This window comes from Daphnia pulex, chromosome 12 (genome assembly GCF_021134715.1).
Source record: "Daphnia pulex isolate KAP4 chromosome 12, ASM2113471v1".
Taxonomy (NCBI): Eukaryota; Metazoa; Arthropoda; class Branchiopoda; order Diplostraca; family Daphniidae; genus Daphnia; species Daphnia pulex.
Genome location: NC_060028.1, coordinates 2,337,868 through 2,357,639, shown reverse-complemented (window position 1 = coordinate 2,357,639; position 19,772 = coordinate 2,337,868). Strand labels below are relative to the sequence as shown.

The 19,772-nt window shown below is 41.8% G+C and overlaps 3 protein-coding genes and 2 long non-coding RNA genes across 9 annotated transcripts; 2 read left to right on the top strand and 3 right to left on the bottom strand.

Annotated features, from left to right (window-relative positions):
- Nucleotides 1-59: 59 nt before the first annotated feature.
- LOC124209451 lies at nucleotides 60-1,323 on the bottom strand. Its single transcript, XR_006880920.1, has 3 exons — nucleotides 722-1,323; nucleotides 360-501; nucleotides 60-273 (listed from the first exon to the last, which is right to left on the bottom strand). It is a non-coding gene; the product is annotated as an uncharacterized LOC124209451 (long non-coding RNA).
- A 60-nt stretch (nucleotides 1,324-1,383) lies between these two features.
- Nucleotides 1,384-1,940, top strand: LOC124209445. The gene is made up of 3 exons (XR_006880904.1): nucleotides 1,384-1,439; nucleotides 1,538-1,658; nucleotides 1,758-1,940. It is a non-coding gene; the product is annotated as an uncharacterized LOC124209445 (long non-coding RNA).
- A 1,025-nt stretch (nucleotides 1,941-2,965) lies between these two features.
- LOC124209442 (DNA-directed RNA polymerase III subunit RPC6-like) lies at nucleotides 2,966-10,344 on the bottom strand. Of its 2 annotated transcripts, XR_006880901.1 has the most exons (10): nucleotides 9,131-10,344; nucleotides 8,810-9,048; nucleotides 8,572-8,730; nucleotides 7,094-8,504; nucleotides 6,868-7,018; nucleotides 6,368-6,761; nucleotides 3,784-4,095; nucleotides 3,545-3,713; nucleotides 3,218-3,475; nucleotides 2,966-3,158 (listed from the first exon to the last, which is right to left on the bottom strand). XR_006880901.1 is itself a non-coding variant. In XM_046607427.1 (5 exons), exons 3-5 carry the CDS (start codon nucleotides 3,689-3,691, stop codon nucleotides 3,084-3,086), a joined length of 480 nt encoding a protein of 159 aa, XP_046463383.1. In that variant the 5' UTR covers nucleotides 3,692-3,713; nucleotides 3,784-4,095; nucleotides 4,159-4,231; the 3' UTR covers nucleotides 2,966-3,083. The 2 variants fall into 2 exon arrangements, 1 of the variants encoding a protein (XP_046463383.1); XM_046607427.1 differs by lacking the exons at nucleotides 6,368-6,761; nucleotides 6,868-7,018; nucleotides 7,094-8,504; ... (1 more) ...; nucleotides 8,810-9,048; nucleotides 9,131-10,344 and adding an exon at nucleotides 4,159-4,231.
- On the top strand, nucleotides 10,332-18,651 carry LOC124209435. 4 transcript variants are annotated; one of them, XM_046607417.1, is made up of 11 exons: nucleotides 10,332-10,997; nucleotides 11,124-11,265; nucleotides 12,383-12,575; nucleotides 12,717-12,870; nucleotides 13,982-14,092; nucleotides 14,648-14,928; nucleotides 15,551-15,772; nucleotides 15,959-16,156; nucleotides 16,741-16,926; nucleotides 16,997-17,975; nucleotides 18,074-18,651. In XM_046607417.1, exons 3-11 carry the CDS (start codon nucleotides 12,520-12,522, stop codon nucleotides 18,476-18,478), a joined length of 2,592 nt encoding a protein of 863 aa, XP_046463373.1. In that variant the 5' UTR covers nucleotides 10,332-10,997; nucleotides 11,124-11,265; nucleotides 12,383-12,519; the 3' UTR covers nucleotides 18,479-18,651. The 4 variants fall into 4 exon arrangements, with proteins under 4 accessions (XP_046463373.1, XP_046463376.1, XP_046463375.1 ...); XM_046607420.1 differs by having other exon boundaries at nucleotides 10,469-10,997; nucleotides 11,129-11,265; nucleotides 12,720-12,870; XM_046607419.1 differs by having other exon boundaries at nucleotides 10,469-10,997; nucleotides 12,720-12,870.
- Nucleotides 18,569-19,735, bottom strand: LOC124209439. The gene is made up of 3 exons (XM_046607424.1): nucleotides 19,559-19,735; nucleotides 18,979-19,455; nucleotides 18,569-18,899 (listed from the first exon to the last, which is right to left on the bottom strand). The coding sequence occupies exons 1-3, from the start codon at nucleotides 19,733-19,735 to the stop codon at nucleotides 18,726-18,728; spliced, it is 828 nt and encodes a 275-aa protein (XP_046463380.1). The 3' UTR covers nucleotides 18,569-18,725.
- Between the last annotated feature and the right edge of the window lie 37 nt (nucleotides 19,736-19,772).

Here is a 19,772-nt window from a genome sequence, read left to right as displayed (position 1 = left end):
AGAATAATTTGTAAATGTATATTATTTTTCTTAATAATTAAAGAATAAGAACTTGCCCTCATTTGCAGCTTCCGTCGAGATTGCGGACGTCGTGTTGGCTGGTGATGGTGATTCCGCCATATTTGCTGTCCTTGTTGTAGCCGGAAGAAGCGTTGCTGGGAGACGTCATGTAACTGGAATCTCTATGGGTTGATTGGTAGCCGGAAGGAGCGGCGACAGCATCGGCCAAGAGAGCAGCGACGATAAACTAAATTAAAATGAAGTTTAACTTTTCTGTAAAAAATAAATAAATTCATTCATTCATTGATGGCGAACCCTGAACTTTTTAATTAGATTTTTTTTTTAACGAGATTAAATACCCTTTAACTAACTAGGCAGTGGAGATGCGTTGAGAGATTTAAGGATGATAACGTTTGACGCTAAAGGCTGGCGAGAGTAGAGTTCGACACCTTGTCCCATCAATTTTTCGAGCTTTCATTCTATTTCTCCTCTGGCTCTCATCTAGAATATAAGAAATAGGCAAACAAAATCGTTACAAAATCACTGCGAGAGCAAGAGAATAAAACTCCGGCCATGTCTAAGAATGTATAGGGGAAAAGACGAACAAGATGCATATCTCACAAAAGAGCAACAAGTTATAGGTCTAATAAAGCCCCGTTTTGCCCCTATAGGTCTTCTCTTTTGGCTGTTGGGGGGACAGACGAGGAGGAGGGCAACATACTTGTGCGTTATATTGCGTTCCGTCCGGTCCCTATTATCATAATCGGAGAGAAAAAACTAAAGAGGAGAGAAAAGTGCACGGCAATTAAAATAGCTGAAACCTTAGACATATTAATCAATAATGACGAGAGCTAATAGTGACCCGTACGGTGCACTATTGTGTATATTGGCGACTTGGATGATTCTGCTTATGCTTATACTCTCTGCATTACCATTGGACCAAATTTAAGGCATTTTTTAAATTTCTGCATGAATGACCAATTAGCGTTAGATGGCTATAGTTGTAAAGATTATCTAGTGAGACAATCGACGATAATCTATCCCAAAGACCGACAGAAAAGAAAACTTAGAGAAATTTTTTTTTTGTAAAGCTAACTGGGTCAGACAAATAAGGGGAGTCCTTCCTAAAGTCTGTGCTGACGTAGTGACGTCAGCACAGACACCCCTGGCACGTGGATCCGGAAAGCTGTTTAATAAGAGGATAGAGAGTTAGAGACATAGATTGGTGTTAGTAGGTAGAATATATACATCTAGATCCATTTGTATCAATAAAATATTCGTTAAATCAACAAAGACAATATATGAGCAACAGCTCTGCCCTAATTACAAGGAAATGAAGAGAAAATGCGAGTATAAAAAGCCGGCTCTTTCTCTGAGCTTATCATCACAACTCGTCCAGCATCAGTTGCAGCGATAACCAAAAATGTTCCAGATTTTTTGTAAGTATTAATTTCCACAATAACTAAATTAGTTCAATCTCTTCTTCAAATCTGTTTTAAAATGTTGTGTTTTTGTTTTTCCCGTCAATCTTTTAAAGCTCTTTGCTTGCGTCTTGGCTGTGATGGCCGTCGTCTACACCAACTCGGCACCCACTGAAGATGAACCCGCTAATTCCGACGAGCCGGGAGACCAGTTCTTGTTCTACTGTCGCTTGTTCAGTAAGTTACCACGCTCTTCGTTTAAAAATAAGTTATAAATGACGCTGGAGTCAACAATCAAGGCTTTGGAGACGACTAATGGGATTATGTTTCTTATAGGTTCTTGCAGCAACAGCACCCAGTGCTCGAGCAATGTGATCTACAAGACCTGAATTTTTCTTCGTCACGGGCAATTGCCCGTGACGAAGAAAAATTCCTCATTCAAGTGTTTCTAGGTCTTGTCAAAAGAATAACATGTTTATTGGTTAGGGAATATCAAATAAACCTTTAATTTTTCTATTACTTTGTGCCTATTACTTGGTGCCTTTGGTGTAATGCGCAGTATGTAGTTGATGCCGTATGTCGTCGGTTGGTAAAGGGGATTTTGATTTGGAGGGAGGTGGGGGTGTCACTGACTTTCTTTTGACTCTTCACAAAAACAAGTGCACGCCACATCTATTCTGTAAGTCTCGGAGCGTGTGGAGTTCTGTTGATTGATGGTTTATCGGTTTTGGACGGTTCTTCGGGCTCTACTTTGGGTTCAGATTTCACATGCAACTGCCGCATGAAATCGTCATTCACTTTTACCAGCCGCAACTTCTATAACTTCACAACCTTCTAGGTTTTTGTACTTTTTTTTCAATACTTCAACCAATCTTCTTTCTTACAAGCATGTTGACCGTCTGAAATGATTTTTTTTTGCCTATAATTTAACTAACTGTTAGCTTTTTCATGAAAATTGATGTAGTTTATTATTTGTACCTTACTACCTAGCTATGTTCGTTTCTCAGCTGGATCTGGAAACCACCTGACTCCATATTATATAGCTCTTGACAAATAAAGTGCCTTTTCCCATTTTATCTTGGCCCAAACGCAAGCAACTAGCTACTGTTTGTATTGATAGGTTTGCTGATTCTGGCATAGAATAGAGATTGGAATTCTTGTTATTTCAGGTCAAATAGTGTCTAGAAATTAAAATGGGTAGGTGAGTCTGACTTGGGGATTAATCAACCAGAAGGCAGAAGAACCACAGACTAATAAGGAGGCTGAAGCTGAAGAGGAAAAATTAGGGAAAGCAATTCATGTCGATGAAAGATGTAAAGTTGCCGTGCCAGGGCTAGCACGTTACCGAGAAGTTATCAATTGGGAACACTAGTTTGAAACCTGGATGGTGGATAGGTATTCACTATGATTAACCTGTCGGAAAAAAATATGGCAGTGTTGAAGGCAAGCGTTACTTCAGATTCCCAACCAAGTACGGAGCTTTCGTTAATATGTATGAGTAATTGCCTAGAGAATTTTGACGAGGAAATGGATGAGAGATGTGATGACAGTTTTAATACAAATTTCATTCCACAGTCTTCTAAGTTAAATTTTTACATTACTCTTAAATTCAAAGTATCCTTCCTTGGTTCGATGTAAGTAGTGTCTTGGGATTTCATCCTTTTAATCCAACCATTGATCATAATAGGCGCAATTTTTCGGTTGAACCTCACCTGCAGTACCGCACTTCACGATGACCTGATAAAATCGTTTGCTTAATAAAAGTGATAAAAACAAAAAAATACAATTTTAATTACTGGACAAACTCCGCAGGGGATTCGAACAACTCCAGCAGAAGACAGGAGCGTTTCAACAGTTCTGTACGTTTTGATTTGCTCATCGCCATCGGATACCATACGCATTTCGATTTTTCTGTCATAGACAAGCGTTTCGAGAATGGCTTCGATTTCTTCAACTGTTAAATTAACCTTGACTATGTTCAGATCTGAAATCATTTGGCATATCTCTTTGGAAGAGAGAAACGACGCGATGCGCACTATTAAGGGCCCGTCCATCTGATTCAGAATCACAAATGTTGGTTTAAGAATTTAAAAATGTTAGTCAGTTAACAAAAATTAACTTACAGCTTTAAGTTTGGCTGCTTCAGCTTTCTGTTGCAATATCCTGTAGCATTGCTGATTCAGAATATCCACCAGCTCTGATTCAAATTCACCTTCGGAGTACCATGAACCTCCTGTAACTGTTCTGTCAGATTGGAATTCGAATAGCATGCAAATTTTTTCGCTTTGGAACCTTGAAAAAAATCACATTACTAAAAGGGTGTCTTATTTAGGACAAAAAAAACTTTGTTTCTATAACTTACTGAAACAGACAAGACAGATTTGATCAAATTCTTCCCTTCGTGAGCTTTGAGTATCTTTTTGAGGTCTGTTGGATTCAAGCCAGACTTGGTGCAGATGTCTTTATTCCAAATGCCCTTATTTCCTGCCTCTTAAATGATCCTCATAACCACATTCTCTTCTTTGTCAACTCCCTTTAGTTTAATACTGGCAGGTTGCTCATTGAGGCACCAAAACAATTTATTTGTTACTGGTGCTTTAAAGATGATCACTTTCTTCTTGTTGATATCCCGACAAATCTTGAGAACACGTCGACACTTGAACAATCTTTTTTCCTGTGAATAAAAAAACTTAACATTTTAATGATGAATAATAAAGTTAGGTCTTGAAGAACATACAGAATTTCTGACTGTTGGCTAAACAGAAAAGCAGACGGTAATACCTATACACACCGTTTTTCATCCTTTCAATCCCTAAACACCCCACCCCATGAAACAATGCAAAAACTTAGTTTCGCGCCATTTTCACTTCAGTTCCCTTCAATTGCTACCGAAACTAAGTCAACTTGTTAAATTTCCTGGTTTTTAAAAAAACATGGTTTACGAGGAGAAATGCGGGTAATTATTTAAAACAGTATAAATGTTAGAAAAGACACTAATCCTTTCATTTTTAGAACTTTCGGATGTCTAAATATCAGCCGCGACCCACTTAATGAATTCTGACCCGTATGTTCAGGTAAGAACACAAATTTTCCCCAAGATTTTAAACATAAATTTACTTTTTTTTACATTTATTTAGATGAAGAAATTGAGCCGGAGATATTTCTTCCTCAAACTGATAATTCTGATCATTCTGATCAGGAATCTGACCACGATAACTACTTTTCTGGCCAGAGTGAAAGCGACTCAGAGGAGAGTGATAAAGAGAGTGATGAGGAGACACAGGAAATGAGCAAGAAACAGGAGAAGGCAAGAGCACGAAAGAAGAGGTATCTTGGCAACAAGAAAATCAAGAAGCAGAAACTGAATGTAGACAATCTGTCGAAGAAGTTTAAGAAAGAATGCTCCACAGGTATTAAAATTTAAGAAAAGAAAATGAATTCATCTCACATTCTTTTTCGTAGATTCTGAATCATCTGACTCAGAACAAGATTGAAGAAGAGGAAGGCGCAAAATGTCAAATCAAAAAATTCTTTTTCACCCTTTTCATTTGAGCCCTAATGTATTGCCTGCTTATCGTAATTTTTTTAACATTCATCTCTGTCATTCATCATTCATCCTGTCATTCATCCTGTCATTCATCATTCATCCTGTCATTCATCATCCTAATAAAATTGTTTTATAACCGAAAGAGTGGTGCCGACAATAAACTGCACCTGTCAGAACAATTTTAATAAAAAGACTTGGAAACATTTTTAGTCCACCAGGGGGCAGCGTACGGGGTGCATTCGCAAACCACGCGCCATGCGCACGCGCACGACGCATACCACGCGCACGCGCACGACGCATACCACTAGCTACTTCTAGCAACATTCCGCCATTGGTTTCCTATTCGTATTAAAATTTCTTTGTCGAACCGTAAAACAAAATGGATCTACCACCACAATCTACCACTGAAGAACAATGGGAATGTTACAAGTAAGTTTTTCAATAACAAAAAATTCGCAAACCACGCGCACGACGCATACCACTAGCTACTTCTAGCAACATTCCGCCATTCGTATTCTATTCGTAATAAAATAAAATTTCTTTGTCAAACCGTCAAACTGAAATAGATCAATCTACTACTGAAGAACAATGGGAATGTTTCAAGTAAGTTTTTTAATAATAGAAAAACTTACCCAAGCAATTTAAATAATATAAAAATCCTTTTTAGGTGTCTCAAGATGAACCCAAAATGGACTACAATCTGCATCACTTGTCTTGAGCCAAGTAAGGAATTTTACAATAATCAATGAGTCTACTCGTCTGACCAATCTTTTTTAGGGCCGGAAATTACTGACAAGCCAAGTAATGACAGATTCAGATGATGATCTAGGAGACTATGATTACGCAGAGACAAGTTCTGATTCCAATGAGTCGCTCTCCTCATCTTCTGAGGAAGACAATGAAGATGAACAAGAGTCTGGAGGTTCACAGGAAGCCAACAAGCTGCAATTGCAAAAAAGGGCCCGTAAGGGTAGATTCCTAACTAATAAAAAAAGCAAAAAGGCAAAGAAGGACCAGGCAAAGACGGACTTGAAATCTCTTCCAGAAGAGTTGAGTACTCACTGCAATACTGGTAATTGACATTCAAACGATAGAAAAGTCTGAAATAAGATTTCATCTGATTGTGTTTTTTTTAATAGATGAGGAAGATGATTAAAGCCTTCAAGCTCCCCAAGAGATGTTTTCACTAAAATTATCAAAAATATTCTTTTCTTTTTTTCCCTGTTGGACCCACCCTGCCACATTGGGCCTATTTTCAATAAAATTTTTCGTCTTTTTTCCTCTGTTGGTCCCACCCTGCCACATTGGGCTTATTTTCAATGCAAATGCATCTAATTTACCCACATTCAAATTGTTTGCATTACATTCAAATGGGAAAAGTTGGGGGAAAATAACTTACATGAATGTGCTTGAGGTGGTTTCCGATAGAATCACTTTATTTGGTTCTGTTGCTTGGCTGATTAAGGTTGCTGGCATCCAACTGGTTGTGGAATTGGTAGATAATGGTGATTGAAATCGAGGACAATCTTCACAGCACTAACTCTTGAGGCAATCCCCACAGCACTGACACTCTATTCCAGTATTTCGGAGAAAGACAACATTTAGATGAGTCCCATTCAGTCGCCATTCAGCTGTTGCTCTCAAACGATGCACTCGGAAAAATTCGTCCAAAAGTGAGAGTAATGCAGGGTAGTAATAAGACTTCACAAAAAGATTGATCGATTTGTGCTTCCTTTAAGATATCAAAATGGATGGGCAGACTGAGAACTCCTGTAGCTGTCTGGAACAAATACCTAAGTAATGGAAAAGAGAGAGAAGTTTTACTCGTAAAGATATTAACATCGTTATATACGTTATGCGAATAGTGTATCTTTAGCCTTAAAAAACAAGGAGTCACACCTGTCAACATGGATGCCTGCTTTCTTGACAGAATGTATTGAGGTAGTGGACTAGGTTCCACTTCATACTTGGCGAACAGAAGATTTTCAATCATCATAGGTTTTTTATTAGTGCGGGTTAACTGGACAACAGGATGAGCAGTGCGAGGAACCTGATGTAAGAGTTTAAATATGAAAAATAATTAAATTCAAAACCGGAACTTAAATTTACATATTTGTTTACAAACCAATTAGGGAACATTCACTTCTGGCCAAAATGCCTCGGGAATAGACCAAAATCCAACAACTAAACCTTTTTGAGCTGAACGTGGAACATATATCTTCTACCAACCTACCAGGATGATCCTGCATGAACAATCTTCATTTCCTGTAGATAACAAAACTTTAACAAGCCGCGGAGGAAAAAAACAAGAAAAAACGACAAGGAACTAAAAAAAGAATTGAGCGCTACTGGAGTCAAGACACACGCAAAAGCCAATCATATACCGACAAAGCGCTCCAGCTCACGCGGAATAAACAAATAAATTTTAAAATCTTAAAAAGATACGAGGAATCAGAAAATATGGTCGGAATAGGGAGGAAATAGAGCGTTGAGGCCCATCACATAAATAGGTTAGAGAGAAAGAATAAAACCCCGAAAAACAAAAAAAGATCTATAAAAACATACGGAACCTCTACTAAGTAAACTTCGGCTAATTCTTCTCCGATGAACGGCGAACACGCGACTGCAGCATAGACTGATACGAATACGATCGAACAATGGAGCGTTGGTGGCGTGGTGAGTTAAACGGAACAATACAACTAGCGCTAGTGGTGGCCACTACTAGGCAATGCTTTTTTACCAGGCAATAGAAACTTAGAAAGGCAAGGCTTTTCATGCCAAAGAATGAAGTCTACAAAATAAACCCAACACCTATTACTCCTTTTTCCCTAGGCGGCGGCCAACTCTTTAAGTCAGCAGAGGATTCGAAAAAGCCATTTAAGAAAAAAGATGACTCATCACTCAAGAGTCGCGATCAAAAATTGGGGGAAGGAAGAGAAGACATTGGGCGAAGGGAGAAAAAAAATGGGGAGGGGAAACAGCAAAAGAATTTTGGGATTAGTGATGACAGGGAAGGGACCGTGGGAAGATTGCAAGTTACGACAAAAAAACAAAAAAAGCAACATTTTTGTTACCCCCTCTCACCGAACGTAAAATTACGAACGCAATCACTTTTCTTTGTTTCTCTAAGAGTGGTTTTAAAGAACGATCGAGGACGCTGATATTCAATTTCTTATGTCGTTTTTACTTTTTTTATCGATAAAAAAATAGGAAAAAACACTGCCCTAATTACGCAATTCAATTTCAAGAAATTTCGATTAAAAGTTTGATTGATTACTTAATTGTCGTCTGCTGCTAAATGTCAAATAGAATTTCGTAAAGCTGTCAGTCACTCTGTCGCTCAATTTGGGTATAGTTCCAGTGCATTGGGGATTCCGTAAACCGATCCGTGAAAGCGTCACTTGTGCGAACGGAGATTCAGCGGGCGGAGAAGCAAACAAACATGGCCATCTCGTTCTGGTTTTGAAGAATTGCTTCCTTATATCGCAGCCTTAACATCTGTGCATCAATGACCGCACAGTACTAGATCAAAGGAACTGTAAATAGAAAGAGAGACAAGATATAAATAAAATACGAAATATGGTGAGCAATATTTGTCTGTACCTGAACCAAGTGTGTATCACGGGAATTCACCACTATCTAAATCTGGTTGCGTCACGATAACACCATCATCATTGTCATTGAGACGATCAATTATCTTGTCGATACGCGCCTTCTTTTGGATGATTTTATGATGCTGAACCAAGCGCGCTTTGCTGCTATCTACACAAATATAATTTAAGTTGAAATAAACATATGAAACTTAACATTTAGTCTATGGATTACCACTGAATTTAGCTACCTGGGATTTCAGCACCTTCATCATAAAGCACCCTTTGACACTGCACGAGAACTGTTTGGTGTTTTCACACAAATCAAAGACAAAGGAATGGCAATGATTATTCAATGACACCTGCATATGCTTGTCATGAAGACTAACTTGGCCTCATGCTTGTCATGAAGACTATATAATCGCTTAGTCTGATTGCCAGGATTTCCACCGTCTGACTTCTAAGGATTATGGGTCTTCCGTTCCAAGGTCTATAAACATTTAAGAAAACACCAGGTTACATACAGCTTGTGTAAAAAAGGAATATAGTTGAACAAATGCAACACTTCTTACCATATTAAGATACTTCTTTTGAGCCTTATTCTTGATAGCATCCACTCTCCATCCTCAGGCCAGCTCAGGTTGACTCGTAAAGCACTAGATTTCCCTTGGTTTATTGATTCTTACTCGTTGATCGATTAAAGTTGTTGTACGTTGCTTCTCTTGTTGTTTTCTTCAAGCTGCGTAACAATCCCTTCAAAAGTTGCAGGCGTAACTAATGCCTGCAAAGCTACTGCAACTCTTTCGTCGAAAGACGTCATCATTTAAAAAATGTAAACAAGGGCTGCAAAGGGCTGGTCCCTCTGAAGCCTGTGAGCCAATGAGAAGGCTAGAAATGCGACGGTTTTTTGGTACGGACATGCCCGTACGTACGTGGAGACCATGTTGGAATGAAGCGATAGAGTGGCGGTGGCGCGGTGTGTTTTATAACATACAACTAGCGCTAACGGTGGCCTGAAAGGGATGCTGCCTTTGCCTTTTCAGGCCACTGGCCTGAGCAGCCTGAAGTGTAAAGATCATTCTCTTAAGTCACCTAGCGGTAGAAATATCAACGTTTTTGTTGTCGCTATAGCACAGGCTTTGATAATTTCATCGAGAGCTGATGAAAGCTATAAATTAAAAGTTTTTAGAAATTTATAACGGAATTTTAATTTAATATTAGATTGCTGTTCTTCTTCGGATCTTTTCCCCATGCGTTATGAGTATAATGGTGGGTGGGGATGCGAGTTGGGATGTCCGCGAGAAGGGTTAAGAGGTCGGAAATGGATGCTTTTTATAAACTGCGATAAATTTGAGAAAAAAGGAAAATTTACGGGGAAAAACATACCATGGTATTAGAATTCCGATGATATTGGCAGTGCAAAAATAAAATGCTCGCCAACACAACCGCTCTGCTCCCTCTATTACTTCTTCCTTTTCTTGTCCCTTCTGGCAATTTGATCCAGTCAAGTACACATACAGGATACGAGAAGAACAGATGGAAACAAAATGAATGAAAGAAAACAGAATCATGTAGCGAAAAAAAAAGGGCTCGGTGAATAGGAATACAAGAAGGAGGATGGAAGAATAAGGAGAAAATATCGGGGGGGAGAGACATGGAAGGAAACGACCGAGGCCTCTGAATAACATGGCAACTCGGCAAGTCTGAAAGAGGAAGAGATAATCAAGAGAAGGAGGCTATGCGTGTATACCTGCAACAGCAGGTATTCAGGTTGGAGGGGAGGAGGCCACAGGAGGGGCAGGGCGCAGGTCGTATACACCCGCACTCTCCTGGCGGCCATTCCTCTTCCTCTCTTTTTGTCTTGTTTTTTCTTTTACATCCATACAGATGGTTTTTGTATACTGTATAGTCTTCCTTGAACTGTTGCCTTCCACGGATGGTGTGCGCGCTTCGTCTGTTGAATCTGTCAGGCTCCATCGTTCCTATATCCCGCCGTCTCCGACAAACGCCTTTTGAAGAATCTGTCGACTTGCCGGCGTGATCCCGTCAAACCACCACACAGATTCTCTGTTATCAATTCACGCTATTATCAAAGCAGTCTGCCTCACGAGGAGTGTGTGTCGAGTGTTTTCAAATACCCCGCGCGTTCGCACAGCCAGCCTCGAAGTAACACAACAACATGGAATAACATAAAGAAAAATGATCGATTGCTCAGTGTCCGAATCCCGGAGCCAGCAGACACTACGAGTTCCTATTGTTCAATTGCAAATTACTTACCAGGAATAATACTTTATTTCTTCTTGTAACGGTTCGTGTTTGGTTTTTTTTTTTTCATGAAGAAACAACGGGAAGTGAACAGTGAAAAGTGAAAACAGTTGCATTTGAAAATCAAGAATTTCACCCACTCGAAACATTGGCCATCGGACACACAAAGTTTGGGTGCGCATATTTTTTCTTCCAACCACCACCAGCCAAATTTTTGTTGTTGCACTTTCCATTTGAGTGCTCTCCCCCCCCCCCCCATCCATATTCCAACCGTTTCATCTTTCTTTTTTCTCTCTTCAGCGCAGCTCAGTCCCCCCCTGTATATATACCTTCCAGTACACAGAGCACCTCTCGGTCAGGATGTCATAAACGATGGCAGGTTGAGTCCGCCCTCCAGCAGCAACAACCTTCCCGAAGGCCACAAGTGCTGGCTCTCCGACAGGTAAGAAAAAAAAGGCAAAAGAAAATATGAAGACTGGGCTTGTGTGTGTTGTCTGTGCACAGTGTTGTCTACGCTAAGCATGTACACACTCTAGTGCCTATTATACACTATATATAACAGCAGCGCAGACGGCGCCTAGTTGCGCCTTTCACAAGTTGGTTGGCCGCGTAGAGAGAGAGGGGAGAACTAGAGAGCTAGAATAGATCGTGGGAAACATTACCCCTCACCCCCCGTGATGGGCCCCGTATAGAAACTATAGAGACCTCCTCGGGTTCGGTTATTAGGAAATGTCTCTCTTTCCATCCAATTCATGCGGTGTTTAAACAAGGGAAAAAAACGAACTCAATTGTTGTGTATAGTCGTGATTTCTTGAAGAAAATATAGACAGCGTTTATCATCATTACGTAATGGGAAAGGAACGAAGCTCTGCCTAGATTTTATATCCTGTTGATCAATGTGGACAATCGAGCCTTTTGGATTTGATTCCCCTTGAACCACGGGGCAAGGTTACGTATATCGGATCAGTGATGCGTGGAAGAAGCGGAAGTTGGCAGACGTCACAAAGCCGCAACGACATTTTTGCTTCTTTTGTCTCCTCTTTTCTTTATTATAAACAACATTAAACATCTTTTTTTCCCGGAGGGCGTTAGTTGCGTGTAATTTGGTTTGATATAATAACCAGATACAACATCATCTGGCAGCCGACTTTATAGGGTATAGACGTGATTCATTTGAGACACCTGTCTCGACGCTGTAAATTATTCTCTTCTCTTGTCTGCAACAATGATCTACTTTCCTGACAGACTCATTCAGCGGCAGCCCATTTTTAATGGTCGATTCTTGATTAACGTGTTTGACGCCCTTCTCTGTCTGCTGGCATCAGTTTTATTATTGTGTGATTGAGCTCCTCTGGCCGGCTCTGGCCCCACACGGTAATCACGACACCAAACAGCACAGAATCTCCCCTTTTTTGAATACTAAATAAGAGATACATAGTCACTGGAGATCACGAAAAGATCAGTTGGTAGGACGCCGGATGCGTGTTCAGTTGACGTGCATTTCTCTCGTTTGAATAATAAAATCCGTGTGTTCCATTTTCTCGTTTTGTTTCTTTTAGTTTCATGCGTAATCCTCGCATACCCAACACAACACGGACAACAACAAGCATAACTAAACAGTTATTCAGAACCGGAATTTTTTCGACAAAAGTTTGGCAAAGGAGGACGCTGTGTTTTGTGAAATCCAGGTCCCGTCATGGAGTCGCCTACAAGACTGAGCCAGTCGCGGTTCTTTCGCTTCGGACGTTTGAGGTATAAAGCTAAATCACAATTTCAGCTATAAGAAATTAAAATTCATTTTCTTTCTTGTAACATCTAATAACAATCATTTTGTGTGGTGCTGGTGTTTTGTTTTGTTTAAAACAATATTTCCAAACACGCGCTACAACACAGCAGCAAGGCGTCTCGCAAAAGTTCCTCGGGCTACAGCAACCACAGCTTCACGGCGCACCCATTGGAAGCGGTGGATCAAAATTGTCCGGTCGAGACGAGCTACGCCAGCAGCGAAATCATTTATCAGCAGCTCAATCATCGCTCGGCCTCTATGGTATGTCAGGTATCAACACTATCCCCTTCTTCTCTATACCCAATTCGTTTGTTTTGGTTGCTGGTTGTTTCACTACTGCGTGAGGATGCGGGGGTTGGCAACTCCCCAGAATCCTCGTACACCCTAGCCAGAATCTTGTCAGAATCTCAAGAATCCCTCCAGAATCCCCGGAATCTCATAGAATCTTCAGAATCTCGTAGAATCTTTAGAATCTCACAGAATCCCGTAGAATCCCATAGAATCTCGTAGAATCTCCAGAATCTCACTAAATTTACCCCCTTTTTTAACTTTAAACTACCCCAAAACCGTCTAAAATTCAAGATATTTTGTGAATTTGGTCTTTGAAAAGCTCCAATTGTAAAAAATGCACTAGAAATACTGCAAAATGTAAAAATATGGGTTGCGCTAAATCTTTTTAAATTTTCCCTCCTTTTTCCCACCGAATGGTGGCGTACACATTTTTTCATCTGCTCATGAATGTAAAATGGGGTGGGAAAAATTTATGGTTAAAAAAACTTTATTGATAATATGCCAATAATTCCCAGCAATTAAAGTTAATTTTCCCCGTATATTTTATTTTAAAATTAATAATCTGGACTTTTAATTCAAACCTATCATTTTTCTAACTATCAGATTACTTCATTCTACTTGAAACTACAAAACCTATTGTAGCACCTTTTCCTATCAGTAAATTATCTTATAGATAATACGATCTACATGTCTATAAGCTGTATAGAGCATGCCAAAACGGAGCTACGCCCACTACGTAACATAGTGCATACTTCTGTACAGAAACTGGGCCAAGGACTAGTGGCGCCCCTAGCGGAATTTCGGGGAAAACTTGATTCAGAATCTCGAGGAAATCTCGTAGAATCTCTCAGAATCTCTCAGAATCTCTAGAATCTCTCGGAATCTCTGAGATTCTGAATCCTCGTACACCCAAATTTTGAGTTGCCAACCCCCGTGAGGATGACGCATGATGGTGCGGTTATATGGCCCGCGCTCCATCCGTCAGCCGCGTGCCAGAATCGATTTTGAGCAACACTATAACATTCCTTTTTCTTTTATTTTGTTTTTCTCTCTCTCTCTGGCCATTATTTTTCGTATGTAGAGCACGTTGCCATCCAGCCTGCCGCCCGGTACGTACACTCCGCTTCCGTACGGTGAAAACTTTGGTATGCATCAGCCCCGTTTGTCGCAGCTTCAGACTCTCGAAGCCAAGGTAAAATCTATTTAGCGCGCACGCATTTGGTGACGTGACCAAGATCTTTTCTAGTCAACTGGGAAAAAAAAAGATTCCGGAATTCCACCCGGTTTTTTTTTCCTCCCATCGGGACAAGACAAAGTAGGCTACAGTCTATAAAAACGTGCTGTGCTCGTTGAGCCGTGTGTTGACGGATGTCAATCTGTCTAAAGCGACCGAATGTTTCTTCTTCTTTTTTTTTCGAAATGAGAATTTCGAGTTTTTCAAATGCCATTCGGAATATCAGAATTTTGACGGGGCGGCCTCACGAAGGCGCGTTCCTGGCGCACGTTATTGCTGCACTGCTGGAAATAGTTTCCGTTTGGGCGATTGGATGTAGAGTGAAATCGCTGCGTGAGAATGCGCGCGAACGGGATTCTTATTCGTGAAGGGAAAGCGTCGAGCTTCCCCTTCGGGAACGCCGAGTGGCGTTAGATAGTTTTTATTTTAGTTTTTATATTTAAGTTTTCTTGAAGAAAAAGAGCAGCGGTTCTCGCCACTGATCACCGTTTTGTCGCTGTTCGACCACAACAGATGGCCAGTATCGCCGTGTCTCTGTCGGGGGGCGGACGACGTTCGGCCGGAACTCTGCCGCACCACCATCAGCCCAGTCTGAGAAGCAGCCCGTCCGTCGATACCGTCAGAAGCGTCGGCAAAGCTTCCAGCAGTACCGGCAGTCATTTGCACCATCATCACCAGCAACTACAACAACAACAACAGCGATCGAGTTCCGGCTCCAGCAGCAGCAAACACATCCGCAACGAAATCGAACTCCTCCGCAAAATCATTCACGACAAAGACGTCCTCATTCAAAGGTAATGTAACATTTCGTCTATTTATTATTACAGATCTATATACTAAGGTGTTGCTCTGGCCGACTGTCGGGAAAAATGGCCTCGATATTCTTCTTCTCTGTTGTTCTTTGCGCGAGGACACACGTTGGTTATAATTTAGAATGTGCACGAAATTAGGCGGTGATGTGATGCGTGACACTGGGCCGTGTTGCGGTCGAGCTCCAGCTCGGGGCTGTGTCCAGCACTATCCGCACAGACACACAGCGAGTATATAGTATGTATCTATACATCCCGTATGTAGCCCATGGCGGTCGACACAGTGGCTTTTTTTTCTTTTCTTTCTTTTCTTTTCCTTTTTGTGTGTACTTGTTGTGTTGTGGAAGCTTTTATTTCGTTTCAAGGGAAAAAGGAGATTAGATATAGCTCTGGAGAGGGAAAGTTACGCTCGGCCGATCAAACGCATCGGCTCGTTGCGTTGTCTAGTCTTTCTCTTCTGCGCAATTGTTATTTCCATTTGGTTGGCCGTCGCCGTCGAAAGGAGCTGCCGCTGTCCGCTCTCTCGCCAGCAACTTACCGGTTTTCTATTTTATAGTAGTTGATCGTTTTGTATTATTGTTGCATTTATTCCTCGTGTCGAGTGCAGTCTGCAGCAGCAGCGGGAGCAGCAAGGTGCGACTATGACGACTGTGCTGCAGCAGCAGCAGCAGCAGCAGCCGACAAGTGTGACGAGCGGCACCAACTGGGCGACGTCCAACGAGCGCCAGCAGATCGAACGCCGTTTGGCTCTCATCCACCGCGACATTGAATTGAAGCGAGCCGTCATCAAGAATCTGAGACTTTCGCTGCAGCAGACCAACGTCTCCGAGTAAGTTGAACTTTTTAGATTAACTCGACTTCCGGTGTCCGCCCACTTCCGGTGTCTCGTTCGATCGTTAGATATTTATATTGAAGCGTTCACGCTCAGTTGCTTTTCTTCTTTTTCTCTGAATTGAAAATTTGGTTGTCGGGTTGTGTGTTGATGTTATTATTTGAATGATGACGTATGCTGCAGCAACATCGACTCGCACATCAAGCAAGCCGAGACGGAATACCAGCTGGAAAGGGAGGAGACCAACTTGCTGAACCTGCAGGATGAAAAGCGGACGCTCCTCTTGCGATTCGGCGGGGCCATCCATCAGTGGGGACGGAACGGCGTCGGTGGCAACGGCAACGGCAGCAGCAACAACCTCGCCAGCAGCTCATTATTCCGGTCGGTTGAGTGAAACGTCACGCACATTTAACCTCGTTTTTTATTGTCTTGTTATTAGGAACAACAAACACGTATGATATCCTTGTTATAAACGTTATAAATTTTAGATTTAGCATAGCCGAGTGTCGAAAAAGTAAAAGCGCATAAAAATATAGGATAAGACGTTTGACGACTCTATGCAAATTTTGACATGAAAAAGATGTTAGAGAGCTGATTCATATGCAGTTGCCAAACGTCTACGAATCTCAATGACAAAAGCAGCTGCAGTTATAAAGAAAAGAAATTAAAGTTTAGATACCGATACGGTCGACTGGCGCTAGTTTTTTCTTTATATACCGTTGGACTCAATTTACAAACCCCCACAGACGGTTTTAAGTTTTTTTCCGAAAATTCCAATCAAAGCAATTCATCCGTGTAGATATACCGCGTTCCTTGTTGTGTTGTCATGTATATATACCGCTGGCAGCGACATAGAGTTAGCCGAGCTTGAAAGAGGTCAACCGGTCTTTCGTGACTGTACATTATATTATATACGCTAATCGTATTCGTATATGTTATATTCCCCCCCCCCCCATTTCGTGTAGCATTCTTCACGGACATGCCCCTCTGGTGATCGTCATCAACAAAGTGGAATATGACGCGCAGAATCCCAGTTTCCAGCTGCAGTGCCCCAATGCCTGCGAAGATAATAGGAACGGACCGCTACCCATAGTGGACTCGTGCACCATCCAATGGGCGCGGGAAGATCTCAACTTGAAAGTCGGCGACAAGTAAAAATAAAACGCCATTAAACTTATTCGATTGATTCATTAATGAACTGTTGATTTGATTGGGTTGCAGAGTGTTGGAGATCAACGGACAGCTGATTCCCGGCCAAGAGAAAGTGGACGTGGGCAAACTCTTGACATCAGGGCCGGTAGAGATGGTCGTGGCTCGTCAGAGCCGAGAAGAAACTTTTGTGACGCAAATGCAAGAGCTTTCGTCGAAATTGGAACGACTGGGCCAGGAGCGTGATGGCCTCAAAGGTGAAAACCTGCGGTTGAAGCACCGCATCTCCTATTTGGAAGAAGTACGCCACGATGAAGAGCTGGCCGAAGAGGAGGACGCCCAGCAGCAGCTGGCGCCCAAGGAAAAATCCAGTAACCGCGGGGCTTCTAAAACATGTCAACCTCAACAGCCGCAGCAGCACGACAGCCTTTCGTCTGGCGAGAGCCAATCGCTGTACCGATCGGAGATTCGCGTCCAGGCGCCCGTTCGTCAAAAGCCTCCGCGAACGTCCAAGTTGAAGGCCAGCAGCAATTCGACTGGGCGACACAGTAGCTCAGCAGCAGTTCCCGAAGCTGATTACGGCGATCACGGCAAACGATTGAATTCGTCGTCCCTGGACGGCCGTCGAGGCGCATCCGCAGTGACGGCCGCAACGGAACCGAATGGAGATTTTCATCCGATGACCAACGGCGGCGTCACCGTCGAAACGGGTAGCATGAACCGCATCAAAACGTCATCCATTGTCGACAGGCACTTTGGTCACGTCATCCGCGTCACTCATCATCATCATCCTCACCAGCAGCAAGCGACGCCACCTCCGCAGACGCCGTCGTCGGCTTCGTCTTCGTCGCACGATTACGCGTCGCGACGCCAGCGGATACCAGCCGATTCCGTTTCGGTTTCCGACCTGCAGAGCGTCGCCTCTTACGACTCTTTTATCGACTCGCATCCGGTGCGACACAATCACATTGGCCAGTCCATGGAAACCGTTTCCAACGTTTCGTTGATGACCAGACCCTTTAATCAACGTTCTCCGTCTTCGCCCACTCGGGTAATTTTAAATTTTTGTAGAAATGTTTGACCTCATTCCACGAGCTGTTTTCATTCATGAATTTTTATTCTTTTTTTCCCTTGTGTTTTGTTTTATAGTCGGAGGTGCAAAGTGTTGCCTCGATGGATCTGGAGAGACGTCGTCACGGTTACATAAGCGATGAGCAGACCATTTCATCTTCCATGAACTACGGAGGACTGTTGACCGGAGGCAAGAAGCCGAAACCCGTTCCGCCCCGAAAACCTTCGTTCTTGTATCTGAATCGCGCCTCTAGCCTGCAATCAGTCAACGGAGTAGTCAAAACCAATTCGATGGACCGTTCATCCAACAAGATTGATGTGAAGAGCAACAAGCATTCAGAAAGCGAAAGTTGGAATAATAACACGGCGTCAAAGACCAGCTTGCGGACGGCTCTGTCGGGTAACCTCAAGTGGAACATTCTCTCTTCATCGCGAGCCAACAAGAATCCCGGGTCGGGCCGAGAGAAGGAGGATAGAGAATAATTTAATTACTTGGAAGCAATTAAAGCTCAACATCATCGTACGATATCATCATAATAACCTGATTTTATAAAAAGATTGCCCAGCAAGTTGTTCACGCATATTATGCACACTTTATTACTGAATGTACTGTACAAACATGTCTTGTTCACATAAAGAATTCGTAAACAAACTTATTTATTTTATCAAGCCAGTCAAAATGTGGCGCAATGTTTTTTTTTTTTAAATCTAAGTTACATTAGAACATATTTTAGGGATCGAGTGGTTCTTTATCCTCGGTAGGTGTTCGCCCGGAATTGCTCATTTTCACCGTTTTACTCAACGATCCACCGCGCACTGCAGCAAAGCACAGCATTATGAAAAATGAAGTTAACAGGAAGACTGAAGCGACCATCAGATGGTGGCTTGATCGAGCTCGGTCGTCCTGGGAATTTTGAAAAAAAAAAAAAAAAATCATTAACGACAAAATAAAAAAATAGATAGTAACTATATTGTGAGCTCACCTTTCCCAGAAGCACAGTCCACGCGGGGTTTTCCAGTAATTTGACGTCAAATGCAGCGTTATCCGAACACTTTGGTGTGATACTTCCGGTAGTTAATTTTTTATCTTCTCGGGGAAGTACGAATGCTCCGATGCTTCTTGGAAAAGGATTGAACTGCAGGGAATTGCAGGTTGGGGCCCCATGTGGCATGGACACGAAATGAGGATGGTACAAGTTCAGACATATCTTGTTTTGAGATTGCATTAAGGACAATGAGAATGACAAATTTGTCCCAGGATAATCTCGTAGCCCAATATCTGTTGCAGCAATGCTCCCAGATATGACTGTGAAGTTTTTCCAAATTTCATGGACTGGAAGAATCATTTCAAAAGGAACAGAAGCCGCTTCCATCCCTGTTGTGTTGATGGCTGGCGATACTCCAGGCGGAAGCAAGCAAAAGTTTAGTCTGTTCAATTTGACTGCAACATCATTCCATCCCTATAAATGTAAATCAAAAATATTGGTCATCAAGATCAAATTAATGGTAAGTAGGCCTAACATGGCTTCGATTCTATCATTATTTTGCAATAATTATTTTTACCTTTTCATCTGGATTTTTTAGTGGTGATGGTGTGTGTTTGATGTAAAGTGATAAGCATAGGGTTACAATCCCAAAGGAAGCAATGCAAAAGCAAAATATTACTGCAGGGGGTCTCAAAACCACAAAATTCTTTATATTTTGGAAAGGCACTCGAAATGTCCAAGACATTCTTTTCATTTGAGATTTAGCGAATTAAGAGTTAAGACGTTGCACT

Bases quoted from the DNA above. Each gene is read 5' to 3' on its own strand.
- LOC124209442 (XM_046607427.1), bottom strand. From the start codon at position 3,691: ATGCTATTCGAATTCCAATCTGACAGAACAGTTACAGGAGGTTCATGG. The intron at 3,476-3,544 runs GTAAGTTAATTT...ATTCTGAATCAG, and splicing joins AAGCAGCCAAACTTAAAGCT to ATGGACGGGCCCTTAATAGT. The intron at 3,159-3,217 runs GTAATTAAAATT...CGATTTTATCAG, and splicing joins TCCCCTGCGGAGTTTGTCCA to GTCATCGTGAAGTGCGGTAC.
- LOC124209435 (XM_046607417.1), top strand. From the start codon at position 12,520: ATGGAGTCGCCTACAAGACTGAGCCAGTCGCGGTTCTTTCGCTTCGGA. The intron at 12,576-12,716 runs GTATAAAGCTAA...GCTACAACACAG, and splicing joins TTTCGCTTCGGACGTTTGAG to CAGCAAGGCGTCTCGCAAAA. The intron at 14,093-14,647 runs GTAAAATCTATT...CGACCACAACAG, and splicing joins TTCAGACTCTCGAAGCCAAG to ATGGCCAGTATCGCCGTGTC.
- LOC124209439 (XM_046607424.1), bottom strand. From the start codon at position 19,735: ATGAAAAGAATGTCTTGGACATTTCGAGTGCCTTTCCAAAATATAAAG. The intron at 19,456-19,558 runs GTAAAAATAATT...TTACATTTATAG, and splicing joins TAAAAAATCCAGATGAAAAG to GGATGGAATGATGTTGCAGT. The intron at 18,900-18,978 runs GTGAGCTCACAA...CAAAATTCCCAG, and splicing joins GGACTGTGCTTCTGGGAAAG to GACGACCGAGCTCGATCAAG.